Source organism: Ctenopharyngodon idella, chromosome 10 (assembly GCF_019924925.1).
Source record: "Ctenopharyngodon idella isolate HZGC_01 chromosome 10, HZGC01, whole genome shotgun sequence".
NCBI classification, from domain to species: domain Eukaryota; kingdom Metazoa; phylum Chordata; class Actinopteri; order Cypriniformes; family Xenocyprididae; genus Ctenopharyngodon; species Ctenopharyngodon idella.
The window spans coordinates 37713928-37727573 of NC_067229.1; the positions used below are offsets into that span (position 1 = coordinate 37713928).

The 13646-nt window shown below is 36.2% G+C and overlaps 1 protein-coding gene across 4 annotated transcripts in view; it reads right to left on the reverse strand.

The window, feature by feature from the left end:
- alcama (activated leukocyte cell adhesion molecule a) overlaps positions 1-13646 on the reverse strand; it is a 74060-nt gene that overhangs the window by 1779 nt on the left and 58635 nt on the right. The window contains exons 7-15 of one of the 4 annotated variants that reach the window (XM_051909273.1): positions 10735-10859; positions 10477-10609; positions 7500-7612; positions 7282-7408; positions 6383-6504; positions 4062-4191; positions 3195-3221; positions 2777-2891; positions 2386-2509 (exon numbers count right to left, since the gene is read on the reverse strand). In XM_051909273.1, coding sequence (XP_051765233.1) covers positions 2419-2509; positions 2777-2891; positions 3195-3221; positions 4062-4191; positions 6383-6504; positions 7282-7408; positions 7500-7612; positions 10477-10609; positions 10735-10859 — 983 coding nt within the window. In that variant the 3' untranslated portion in view covers positions 2386-2418. The remainder of the gene's footprint in view (positions 1-2385; positions 2510-2776; positions 2892-3194; positions 3222-4061; positions 4192-6382; positions 6505-7281; positions 7409-7499; positions 7613-10476; positions 10610-10734; positions 10860-13646) is intronic. The other 3 variants (XM_051909274.1, XM_051909275.1, XM_051909276.1) reach the window with 3 other exon arrangements.

The window sequence follows — 13646 nt, forward strand, 5'->3', positions numbered from 1 at the left end:
AATCGCTTTATATGATGAACAAATTTAATTTAGGCTGTTAACGTGCTGCATAACACACGAGAATGAACCTCATTGGTTCTTGCGTCAAGCAAACACGCTTGAGCTTCCGTTTACCACAAATGGGACCTCATTTATAAAGCGTGCGTACGCACAGATATGATCTTAGAGTGCGTACGCTTAAATCCACGCCAACGCTCATATTTATAAAAATGGTCTTTGACGTGAAAAAGTGCACATACACACTTTTCCTTGTCAGATTACTGCAGGTTTTTGGAAATCTAAGCTATTCTTGCAGCTCGCTAAGGATTTGGACGATGACTGGTGATCTTTTCTTTGTAAATGACATTAATTAGGTGTCTAAAACGCAGAGAACGCAAACCATTCAGCTGCGCGTAAGTTCAAGATCATTTGCGATTTATAGATTTCACATCTGAAAGAGAGGCGTACGCTCATTTTCTGTGTGTACGTTCATTCTATGAATCACACGTACGCACATCTGAGAAATGATCGTAAGATCAAATTTAGGATGGTTTCTGCGCAACATTTTATAAATGAGGCCCCTGATTTGTGAGCTGATAATTGTTTATATGTGAATAAAAGCCTAAATTCAAATTGTTCATCATATAAAGTGACTGTGTCTTTTCAGAAAATTTGGACTAAACCGCTCAATTCCTATGTGGATTAGTTTTACGATCACTTTATGAACTTTTTGAAGCATCGCATAGCTGTCTATGGAAGAGAAAGCTCTCAGGTTTCATCAAAAAGATGTTCTGAAGATGAACGAAAGTCTTACAGGTTTGGAACGGCGTGAGGGTGAGTAATAAATGACAGAATTTTCATTTTTGGGTGAATTATTTAAAATATTGAGTTGGCATACTCAATATTGCACTCATTTCAAAGTCAAATACCAGGTTCTACTGTAATATACTATTATTTACATCACATTGTAAGAATAGTGGTCTGAAACCTCGCTGATGAAAATGCTATGTGCGATTCAAATGAAAGACATGCACAACTGTCTATGAAAGAAAACATCTGCCATGACTAACACAAATTTTAACATCTATTACCTCAGTGGAAAAAATACCATCACCTAAGCCTCCATGTCGTAACAAATGAAAGATTCCTCACATTAAGCCACCAAGATGAGAATATGAGTATCAAAACGGTCACAATGTTCCTCACCTATCTGTGAGAAGCGGAAACTGACGCATACTTGTATATGATACTCAGAGTGACAATAACCTGCAATATTTTTGACTAATAATAAAAGTAAAAAACAGCTAAATAATTCCATTGTCATAGAGACCATACATTACCATAAAAATATTTTTCCACATTACATTTAAAAAAATATAAATAATATATATATATATATATATATATATACACACACACACACACACACACACACACAGTCAAACCAAAAATTATTCAGACATTTTTTATATTTTTGATATATTTTTACTAGTGGGTGCAGGACACTATGAAGGATAGCAAGATAAAGTACACTGTGACATATTATACCCAAAAATTCTTCATACAGTTGACTACCAGTAAAACTGATAAAAATTTAGGAACCAAAAATTCTTCTGACATAATTAAGATTAATTTTTTCTGACACAGTTTAACTCAGATCTTGTCATATTTTATTACCACTTTTTAAACTATAGTGAATAAACTGTATTAATGAATGAAATGTTCAAGGTGTCTGAATACATTCTGGTTTGACTATATATATATATCTTAAGACTTAAGATATATATAAGTACCATTTGAAATCTTCTTCTAAAATGTGCATTTTTATCAAGCTTTTATGTTTATGTTCAGTTATTTCACTTTAATGGCAATGAAAAGGACCTATTGATTGCCATTAAAGTGAAATTACTGAACCTAAACGAGTTTGATAAAAATGCTCATTTTAGAAGAAAATTTCAGATGGCATTTAGAGGCTTTTGCATCTGAAGTCTTATATATATATATATATTTATGGTCAGTAATATTTATTGCCAGTGAATTACATGTGTGTTCATATGTATGTATGTATATGCACATTTATATGTGTGTGTTCTTTACTGCCAATAAATATTACTGGCCACGACATAGATTTTCTTTGCATTATTTTCAAAAATAAATAAATAAATATTAGTAATGCATATACACTATTTAATTTAAAATGTATTACATTTTATAACTAGATTTTTTATATTTTTTTAATTATTTTTATATGAAATGTATTCATTTCAAATATTATGCAAGTTTCATGGCCGGTAAAAAAAATATTATTGCCAGTAAGTTTTCTTAATTCACCCACCATTGACAGGTGTGAGTTTTGCACTCGGCCCTGAGCTTTGAAATGTTAAACCGCAAGAGAAAAATCCTCACCTTCTTCATTCCTTTTGACGCCTCTCTGCTCTTTTAGACATCTGCTTTATGATTGTTCTCCTCCAGTTTCTTACTCTCCTCTGAAGTGCCTGCCTCCTTCTCTCCGGTCTTCCAACTGCCTTGTCTAACAGGACAATTTTACCTTGATTAATCTTTCAGCACATTTCAAACTGAGCTCTGCGGCTACACCATTTCTGACTCGCTCACTTCTCTTGTCAATCTGAACAAATCATGATGATGTATAACAGCAGATACTGTGACTTTTACTGCAATCATATGTACTTCATCTAAAGTACAGGTTGTAATTTAAACGTAGAAGATGATTTGGGCCTGAAATATATTCTGTTTTTTCATACTCTACTTGTTTTTGCAATGTCATGTTCCGTCTTACCTTGTTTTCTTGATATAGAGCCAGTAGATGAGTCCCACCAGAGCAGCGGCTAGGAAAAGTCCAACCACGACACCCACAATCACTTTGGCCTGCTCCGCACCATGTTCGTTTTTTTCTAAGGGTGATGGACAGATAAACACTTTATGATTTCCTCTAAAGCATTATGATTCTTGACAGGGAAAGGCAATCCTGGGAAATGAAAAAAATGATTGACAGGATCCCACTACTTGGGAAAAATTAAAGCTGGGAATATTTCAAGATGACATTTTTCTGCAGGTACCACAGCTAAAAAAAACGATTAAAGACGTGAAGCACAAAGTTTGCATGATGTCAGGATGCTTGACACCCTCCGACTCATGATCTTAATTTCTAATTCATTTAAAGTGAAATTCAAGTGAATGAAATCAGATTATCTTACCTGGTTTGGACTTGTCCTCCTCAAATACTGAAATCAGATATAAAATTAAATTAACTTTGGGTGCAAAATTAAACCAAACTGGCATTTTAAGACAAATTTGGTAGAAAAAAAAGCCACCACCCAACTGTGGTTTAGATGCAAAACTGATTTAAATCAGAAGTAAGTATTGTCCAATCAGATTCTAGTAAGGAAGATGACCACAAGCATGCGATAGCGGTCGGAAAAGAGAGGAGGAGGAAAAGGAGGAAAAGAGATAGCAGTCCAAGCACCCTGACACAGACAAACAAAACCCGAGCCAAAGCGAGAACCAAGAGAGAAAGAGAGCGTCTCATGCCCCGTGAGTGAACAACAGGACCTGAGAGAGAGCAGCCAGCCCTGTCTTTCCAGTGTTCACACCAGGACACTAATAATAATATAAAAATATTCAACTAAATCACCCTGCATTTGAGTGGTGCAACAGGCAAAACTGTGTGAAACATGCTAGTTTTCACAGATCTCCTCACATGCACATAAGAGATGTTAGCTATGGCATCTACTTATCAGGGCTGTCAAACTAGTCTGTTGCCATGAACAAAATACATGTCATTAATGTTAAATCTATCATTATAGAAAAATAACATAGTATGTTTCATCTATTTCTGTTGTTCAAAAAAAGTATTTCAGTGTTTTTGCACTGTATACAAGTGTGTCTGATCCCAAACCGCCATAAGGTCTTATTAACCATCTTAAGTATGTAGCCTAATGGTTCTTATTAATCTAAATCTCTTCTTGACAGCCCTATAAAATGAGCCTTTTTAAAGGGGTCGATTGAGTGGTTAGTAAGCGGTCCTTAAAGCGGGAAACCCCTTCAGCGCGTTCAGTACTTACGGGAAAACACGCTAATTTCCTTAGTGTCGGATCCGAGTTTATTGGTCACGTGACAGCTGACGGTGAGGTTCTTACTGGGCACTACGGTCAGTTTGTATGTGGCCTTCCCGTTGACGTATGACATTTCATCCTGCAACACAAACAGAAATGTTCTGTTTACGGGAAAGTTATTTTCTATATATCTTTTATATTTAATTAAAAAAGAAAAATAATGAAAAGCAAGAGTCAGCAAGAATGTCTAGGAAGGTTAATGTGAAGTTGGTTTAATTATGTCGGATCTCTTTGCTTAAGGCGCTAATTAATACACCTCACCACTAGAGGGCGCGAATGATCCTCAGCTTATTTAGTATCATGTAGTCTACTCTGCACCACACCCAGCGCTAATGGAAACTCTCGCAACACACACACACACACACACACACACACCTCAGGGTCTGGAAGAACGAGTGCAGTGTGGGGCTAAAAATCTCACTGTCAGTAATCACACAGCCATTAAATGAGTCTCCATCACAAAAACACTTCAATATCCGTGTCATTAAGGCAGACAGTGAGCACTGAACCCCTCACAGAGCGCAGGATGAGTTACTAATGCCAGCACTGCGAACACACAGCAAATCAGCAGCAAAATATACCATAAATAAGCAGCCATTATAACACAATCAAATCCCAATTTAATATAAACACAATTTTATTATTATTATTATTATACATTGCCGTTCAAAAGTTACTGGGCTGGTAAGGTTTTTTTGCTGCAATTTGAGATAACTTTTCTATTTTAACCTATTTTAAAATGTAATTTATTTCTGTGATGGCAAAGCTGAATTTTCAGCATCATTACTCCAGTCTTCAGTGTCACATGATCCTTCAGAAATCAGTCTAATATATCACTGTTAAAAAAAGTTGATTTTTGTGAAAACCATTATATTATTGATAAATAGAAACAACATTTATTTGAAATAGAAATCTTTTGTATCACTATAAATGTCCTTAATGTCACTTTTGATCAATTTAATGCATTCTTGCTTAAAAAAAAAATATATATATATATATATATATATATATATATATTTCTTAATAAAATAAAAGCATACTGACCCCAAACTTTGTAATGTGTATAAACATGGAAAACATGAATTCTAATTTAGTTTTGTAATTGTTTTAAATTTGTTTTTAAAGGTTTTTGATTATTTTAACTGAATCTTTAATTGGTTTGTATTTTTTATTTATTTTTATATATTTATATTTAATTTAATATTTATATGTATTTAATATTTTATATATTTATATTTTATTAAAAATGTTTTTCACATTAAGATAAAACAGCAGTAACTACATATTTTGTCAAAACTGAGTTATGTCTTAAATCAGAAGATGAAGAAATTATACCAAATTAATCTAAATTAAATAATAATAATAATAATAATATTATTATATATATTTTTTTTTAAACTGTTTCACTGTTGGCTTGGTTACTGCATTTTTGCTTTTAAAAGGATGTATTATTTTTTATATTTTGTAAAACTACTGTATAACAGTAAACTAAGTGTTTAAAAAATTGGTTGTATGTTTACAGCACTAGGAAGACTAACCCACTTGTCTTGGATTTTATAGGAGTCAAAGTACACAGGGTGTGACTCCATAACCTTACAGGAAGCACACCAGATCTAAACTCATTCATTTGAAATGCATCCACTGGGACCAGCGAGAAACTGAGAAGCAGCTAACTGTGTGTGTTTGTATCGCGGTGTGCCTGCGGTACTGTGACGGTGAGTGCCGGTCAGACTGCTCTGTATCAAAACCCAAACACTGTGACTCATGGGACACACACACTATGTCTGGGATATCTAGGATACCAAACACACAAACACAGTGTTTCCAGCTGTAGTGAGTGGAAACGGGGTGGGGTAAAGTCAAGGAGAGTCATCAACTCCCCTCAGAGGTGGCAGAGAGAGGCGTTTGGGAGGGTGGCGAGATGGGCCTCTGTGGAAATTCGCTTCTTGTCAAAAAAGTCTCCTGAACATGGGACGAATAATAAGGCTTTGTATGTTATTCCAGACAGTTCTGTCCCAGGACAACTGTTCCCTTTTTAACGTAAATTGAAAGTTGGCTCTTCCCTTCTGGGTGCTGAAAACCTGCGACTTCAAACACCTGTGCACCTTTCATCTTGTCTAGACCGGAATCAAGTGAAATATCTGGGCATCTTTCCCTCTCGCATAAAAATGTACAAGGTACAAGATTCTTTCGGGACAACAGTAAAGTTTGTGATGAACAAATCAGATCAGATTCAGTCTATATTCAGTCTGACAGTGACGGTGACTTACGTTTGTTCCGTTGACACTCCACTGCACGTCAGGTTTAGGTGAACCCTCTGCCTCACACGTCAAGACTTTGTGTTTGCCGTCGTTGCTGCGATGCTTTGTCAGACTTGAAATTTTTGGAACACCTGGAGATAATATAATATATAACAAAAATATATCAATAAACAAAAGTATAATATGTGTATATTAGAGCTGTACAATTAAAAGATTGCTATCTCAATCCGGAACATTCAAATCTGTGTTTGCGCTGCCGCTGAACCAGAGAAAGCAGCTGTTATGTATGGGTAAACAGCTTCACAAACAGTCTTTTCAACTACACAGTATCATTATTTCTGTCTTACAATAATTCAAATGGTCACAGAAGTACCGGGATAAAAGTTTATAGTTCGGATATAAACACTGATGTCTATGGTAGCAAACAAAATAGAGCAGATCCACTTTTTTCAGATCCCCTCGATTACATTGGTACACCACTAGGTGGCGACAAATGATGTAGTTGTCATTGAATCGTTCATTCAAGAGATTTGATCAAAAACGCTGATTCATCCAGTAATGAAACAAGTGAAGTCTTTATGAGTGAGTTATTGAATCATTCATTCAAACCATTTTTTTTTAAAAAAATAATTCATTCTAATTATTTAAATAGGCTGCAGCAATTATCATTTTATCAGAAACTCCAGTAAATTGTGTTATTTTATTTAGTTGTCTGTTTAGAATCATGGGAGAATCGTGATACCTAGTTGAAACAAACAAACAAAAAAAATTGTGATTCTTAATTTCTCCCGAATCATGTAGCTTTAGTATACACATACTGAAAAAAATCACTGTTTTTTTGTTTTTATTTTTTATTTATTAGAAATATGACTATCATGTATAATAAAAGTGTGTATAATAAATCATACCTTCTACAGTAAGCTCGAAGGACAAACTGCGTCTGATTCCTACAATGGACACGTCGCACACATACAGACCTGCGTCGCTATACGTCAACTGAGAGAAGTCGGGCAGTTTGTCTAGTTTACGGTTATCCTGGAGAAATTGAACAAATAGTTTGTTTAGCATGACTTGGAGGACTAAAATGAACCGACCCAGATCTGTTAGATTCCTTACAATCTCTTACCTTAGTCCATGTCACCTTTGTTTCATTAGAGGAGTTCTTTTCCAATGACACAACCAAGTTTTCCCCGAGCTTCTTTAACACCTTTCCTGTGGGAGTGAGGCTTACATCCAGAACTAAAAGAGAGAGACAGAAAGAAAATAAGAGATGACAAGCGTATATCAGTCCGCTGCAGGCTCCTTTTTTGTACACCTGTCCCTCAAAATATCTCAACCACTGAAGAGGCTGAAAAACATCATATCTCTTTGCCTACTAAAAGCACTAAGGGGTCCTTTTCGCACCCCTTATTCCTGCCTGAGATATTGTTTTCTATCCTCGCACGCACGTCTGAGATGCCACCCGCTTTGAAACCGTGCTGCACAGATGCCGTGAAATACATCTGAATCTCCAAACCGAAGCGTCACTAAATCCACATTATGGAGATCATCAGGCCTTTTGAACTAAATAGACACACACACACACGTGCGCACACACTCACCCCAAAGAAATTATTGAAAGGCCAGAGATTGTGAGCTTTATCAGCGTGCAGGAGCCCGTAGCAGCCTCAACTCGAGTCAAAAACTCCTAATTAAGCTGTCTGCCTGGTGTCCCGCCCCCTTCGCTAATCCTACTGAAGATAGAATTGATTAACGTTTCACTCGTGCATTAATTCGTACTATAAAGGAAGAAATTAATTGGAAAGGAAAAGTTTGGTGAACTCTGGATGCTCATCTGTTCAACGGCTGAGTCAGTTTATTCAGGCTTGACTACAGCAACACTGACTCAAACAATGGATTAAGTTCGGGTGAGCTAATGGTGCTAGATATTAAACTCTGCATCTTTTGTCTTTTACGCCCATTTTTATCTGGTAATTACAAAAACATGATAAAACTATCTGTTTATTATTCATATTAACACATTCCACATTAATGAAAACAGGTAAAACGAAAGTGAGACATAGCGAATAGGTAATATTTTCCCAGAAAATGCTTGTGTATTTATTCATGAACCATAAATGTAAATTTAATTTCTCATTTGGCTAGGTAAACGTGTGTGCCATCTAGTCAAGGCGTTGGTTAGTAAATGATTTCAGTTATTTCAATTGGTCCTTACAGCCTACAACCTAGTTACTGTAGAGTAACTTAAGATACATGACTCACCAGCGAGGTTATAACTGTGCGGTTCTTGAGGTAGATAAACTTACATTTTCGCTATTAGTAGAGACACTGCTGCCATGAGAGACGCACAGATCAGGTAGGCTAATTCACAAATGCTTATTCTCTCTCTTTTTCTCAATTGCGTTAATAACTATATTATTCTGCTATCGAGGCTCAAGCCTCCGTTACTAGTTCTGAAATGATGTTTTGGAATTAGCAAAAGGCTTGGGATGAGATGCGTAAGAAATTAGTCCCACACACAAGAGTGTTTTAAGGACAAAAACCTGACAAATGTTTTGAAATACAACATCGGAACAGTGTCTTGAGGTGTGGTAACTGTAGTATAAGCAGAATAACTGACTCCGGGTCATTGAATTCTTAGAAAATAATGCACACCTGAGGTCTAATTACCACCTCGCATTACCAACTCGGGTGTGCATTATTTTCTAAGAATTCAATGACCCGGAGTCAAATATTCCTTATTTATATTATAGTATAAACCTTGCACTTGCTTACTATTAACACTTTGATGTGCAATCATAATTAGTATGTGCATTCACAATCACCCACGCACGTAAGACGGAACCAAGATTTCAAAACTACAATCAGATTTCACTTATATTGTTAATGAAATTTTGGTAGGCTACATAGTTTTCACTATGACATGGATAGCCTAATTGTTATATATTTCAGATGTGAATTAAATGTGATCGTTGGTACATTTTACCAGTATTTACCATACTTTCAATACAAAAATTTTAATATGAAAAATATGCAATATGAAAATTATTTTCAAATAAAAGCATTATCTTTATAAAAAAGTACATCTTGAAGTCATCTTAGGCCTATTCCACACGTACACATGTATTTTAATAATCAGACTTTTTCCTCCATTTTAAAAAACAATCTCGTCCACACAAGCACAGTTTAAAAAAAAAATCTCCGTCCACATAAAAATGCAAAAACATGCTATGAAGTGCTGTCAAGAGCATGCCAAACTAACAGCTGGCAATAAAACCTAAACTGTAAAGCCATGTTGGCCAATCAAAGCCCTATAGGGTATATGTCGAACGTCACATGACCAAACCGGAAAACTGGTCTCATTGCATCCGCTTGTCAGAGAAAGTATGAACTGACAGCATATCTATGGACTTTTAAGGTAATCAGCGAAACTACCTAGTTCACATTGTTATAGGTGTTTTATTCTATTAAATATCTAAACGTTAGTGTGAAGAAAAAAAATGAAAAAAGCTTTTAAATATCAATCTGCATATGCGGGGGACATCAGTCATGCTCATCTTTGCTCGCTCCTTTTAAGTTATCTTGAATAAAACAGCAATTTTTTTCATGAAGCACATATAAAAGACCTATACCGGAAGTAATCTGATCTGTTTTACATAATACGGAAGTTAGATTGCGCATAACCCCTATTAGCACAGTTTTTAGCAGCAATATTTTGGCTATGTCCGCCATTGCACAGACTTGCCTCATGTAAACAAAGGAGCACAATCTGACGTCAAACAAAGGAGATAACAGCGCACACTCTGACGTCACAAGCCAAAATCTCTGGTTTCACCGGCTACACATCAACACTGCAAATGGAGTTTCTGAAAATCTTCACCCTGGCAGGAGTTTTCAAAAAGGTTTAACTTTTGCTGCACTGACCAACAGAATTTCAGAGAATGCATTTGGAACTCTGTATTATTGCTTGGTTTTACCAAACCTCAAAAAGATCTTTCCATATCTGTCAAATGCTCCATCAGGTCTTTCTCTAGTGTGTAGGTGCCCTTAGGGAGAGATGGGAGAGAGATAGAGAAGAAGAAAGCATCTTTTTCCCCACTCACAGCTCACTGTGACGATCTGAGTGGACTCCATTACATCGTTGTCAAGAAGGGAGCACTTGTACAAGCCACTGTCGTCTCGGGTAACGCCAGTCAGTGTGTAGACATCCTTGTCAGTCACCGTGACCTTCTTGCCCTGAAAAGGGGAAGAGAGAGAGAGATGGTGTAATTAACCTGTAGGGAAGGATACAGGGCAGACAGCAAGACCCTGGAGATGAAGGACTGGCATGGTTGCTGTGGACACAGTCGGTGATCTCTCACCTTAATGTTGAAGTTGAAGCTGGTGGGAGGAGGGTTTCCGTCCGCCTGGCATTTCAGTGTCACATTATCACCTTCCCTAATGGGGCTCTGAGAAACAACCTGTAGATTCACCTTCTCAGTGGGGTCTGAAAGAGAAAGAAGGAGAGAAAACAAACATTAGGAAAAAAACATGATGGTTGTCATTGCAGGGATGCGGTGTGACTTTCCAGCATGTAGCAAGCAACTAAAAAAACATTCTCTAAGACACCGCGCCATTCTGCAGACCCCAAGGGGCTTAAACGCCTTCATTTCCACAACCATTTGCAGTCTCTCATTCTCGCCCTCGTTTTCTCGCCCAGCAGCCACAGAGCATTTCACATCACATCTTCACCCTGAGGCACTGAACAAACCTCTCAGCATTTAGATAAGAGAGAGAGAGAGTGACGCTACAGCAGACTTGGTTACTGGCATTATGCCTGACAAGACCTAGAAAAAAAATCGTCAAATTGAGCCTGGCTACCAGCTGAGACCTTCAATTCAAGGTTCAGGACTCAAGAGATGGCTTCATATACTGGGTGATGTACAGATACGCAGATACCCGTGAACGCGGACCCCTCAAACCAGCTGTAAAATCAAGCAAATAATGCATCAAAGCGCTAGACACAGCATGTGTCACATCTCGGGAAGAGAAAAAACCCCAGCGCTTGACTACCATCCCAATCCCAATTTGTTTTCATCTCTGGGCTAATAAGGCAGATCCGCCTCTAGGGGGTGCTGGTTTGTGTACAAGTAGCCTGAATCTACTGTCACAATAAATAACATCTTACCTGAATTGAATTTGATGATATAAAAAGACCATGAAATAATACATAAATAATACACAAAAAGCTCATACTGATACTTTCCATAAATAAATTAACAGGTACCGTAAATAGACATCTTTTTATTGTCTTTGCTGGCTGTACACAAAAACATACAGCTTAACTAGGGCAGTCCGAATGACTGTTATGCATCCCTTTTTTTAGACACAAATAATAATAAATAACATTGGCCCTTGGCTGATAAATTGCTTGTGATATTCTTCATTTTTAAGTTGCTTTGGATAAAATCATCAGCTAAATTGCTAAATGTAATGTATTGGCTTTTAATAATAATACAAGAATCAAAAAAGAAATCAATTATTTGATTTATCTGGGTCCTCTTCAAGCAAATATTCATACCTCGTGACAGGGAAAAAAGGACGGAGCATATCTCGCCTATCTTAGCTCTTCTTCATTGGCTACTGGTGCGATACACGATTTCAAGATTTTAGTTTTTGCCTGTCACATTTGAATTCTCTGCTGTCATGCGTAATATAATGCAGTGATTGTATTAAATGAGTTTATTCTCATAAATAATATGGAGAAACAGATGACATAATTGCATACTCTCCAGCCACGGCAGCCAATCACCACAGTTTTTTTGTCATGATTTTAGTGTTTAGAAACAAAATTTATGAGACAATTATTGTCAGATTTCATTGGTGATTTCAATTATGAAATTTAATCGAAAGCTTGGCAAACAGCTTTGGAGAATTTGATGTTTCCCCATTCAAAGAGATAGGAGCTGCACTTGCATGCCCGAGAGGTGTTTCAAAGATGGCCGCCGAGTGAAATAACTTGTCTTAAAGGGACTTTGCATCAGTTCAACTTTGCTTTTTAAACCAGAAGAATGAAATCGCTCAGAAAAAACAAAAAAAAACAAAAAAAAACTTTTTAATAATAAACAACATAATGGCCCGGTTTCACAGACAGGGCTTAGACTAAGCCAAGATTAAGCCTTAGTTCAATTAGGATATTTAAGTAGCTTTTATAAACGTACACTAGAAAAAAACATAACTGGTGTACATCTTGAGACAAAACAATGGCTCTAACATATTTTAATATATGTCAGTGCAAGTTACTTTAAGTTAAAACAGCTCAAACATGCATTTTAGTCTAGGACTAGCTTAAGCCTTGTCTGTGAAACCAGGGGAATGAGTGTTATTGTTGTTTTCATTGATGTGCAACCTGTACATATCTGTTAACATATCAGAAAATGTGTTTTAGGGTTTCATGACCATAAGCGTTACATGGACTTGCTCCTACTCGCATATCAGATATTTTAAGGCTCCATTCTTCTCGGAGATCTCTCAGATCATCTTCCCAGTTGCTGCTCCAAATTGTTCCAAAATCACGATTAAAAATGAGGCGACCGGGCTTTTTCAGTATGTTTTGGAATGTCTTCCCTCTCTCTATCAGATGCTCGCTACACTATCTGCATTTAAAGCATTTCTTAAAATGTCTTAAAATGTTAAAAGTTTTTATTTCATTGTGAGGTGTTGCTCTGCATTATGTTTATACATAACTGGTTTATATTATTTTATTTTATCATTTGTTCATGTTTTTTTGCAGGATGATGCAAAAATGTGTGTTGTGCACCGCTTTGATCAGTGTTCGTATCATTTTTAAGGCGCTAAATTTTGACCATGCATTTGATTAAACAAAACTGACAAGAAAGACATTTATAATGTTAGAAAATTATCTCTACTTCAAATAAATGCTGCTCTTTTGATCTTCATAATCATAAAAAATCCCGAAAAAATGTATCACGGTTTCCAAAAAATATTAAGCATTACAACTGTTTTCAACACTGACTGATATAATTATAAGACATGTTTTTTAAGCACCAAATCAGCATATTAGAATGATTTCTGAAGGATCATGTGACACTGAAGACTGGAGTAATGATGCTGAAAATTCAGCTTTGCATCACAATACATTTTACACATTACTTTTACTGTTTTACTGTATTTTTTATTTACTGTAAATAAATGCAGCCTTGGTGAGTATAAGAGTCTTCTTTCAAAAACATCTAAAAAATCTTACTGACCCCAAACTTTTGAATGGTAATGT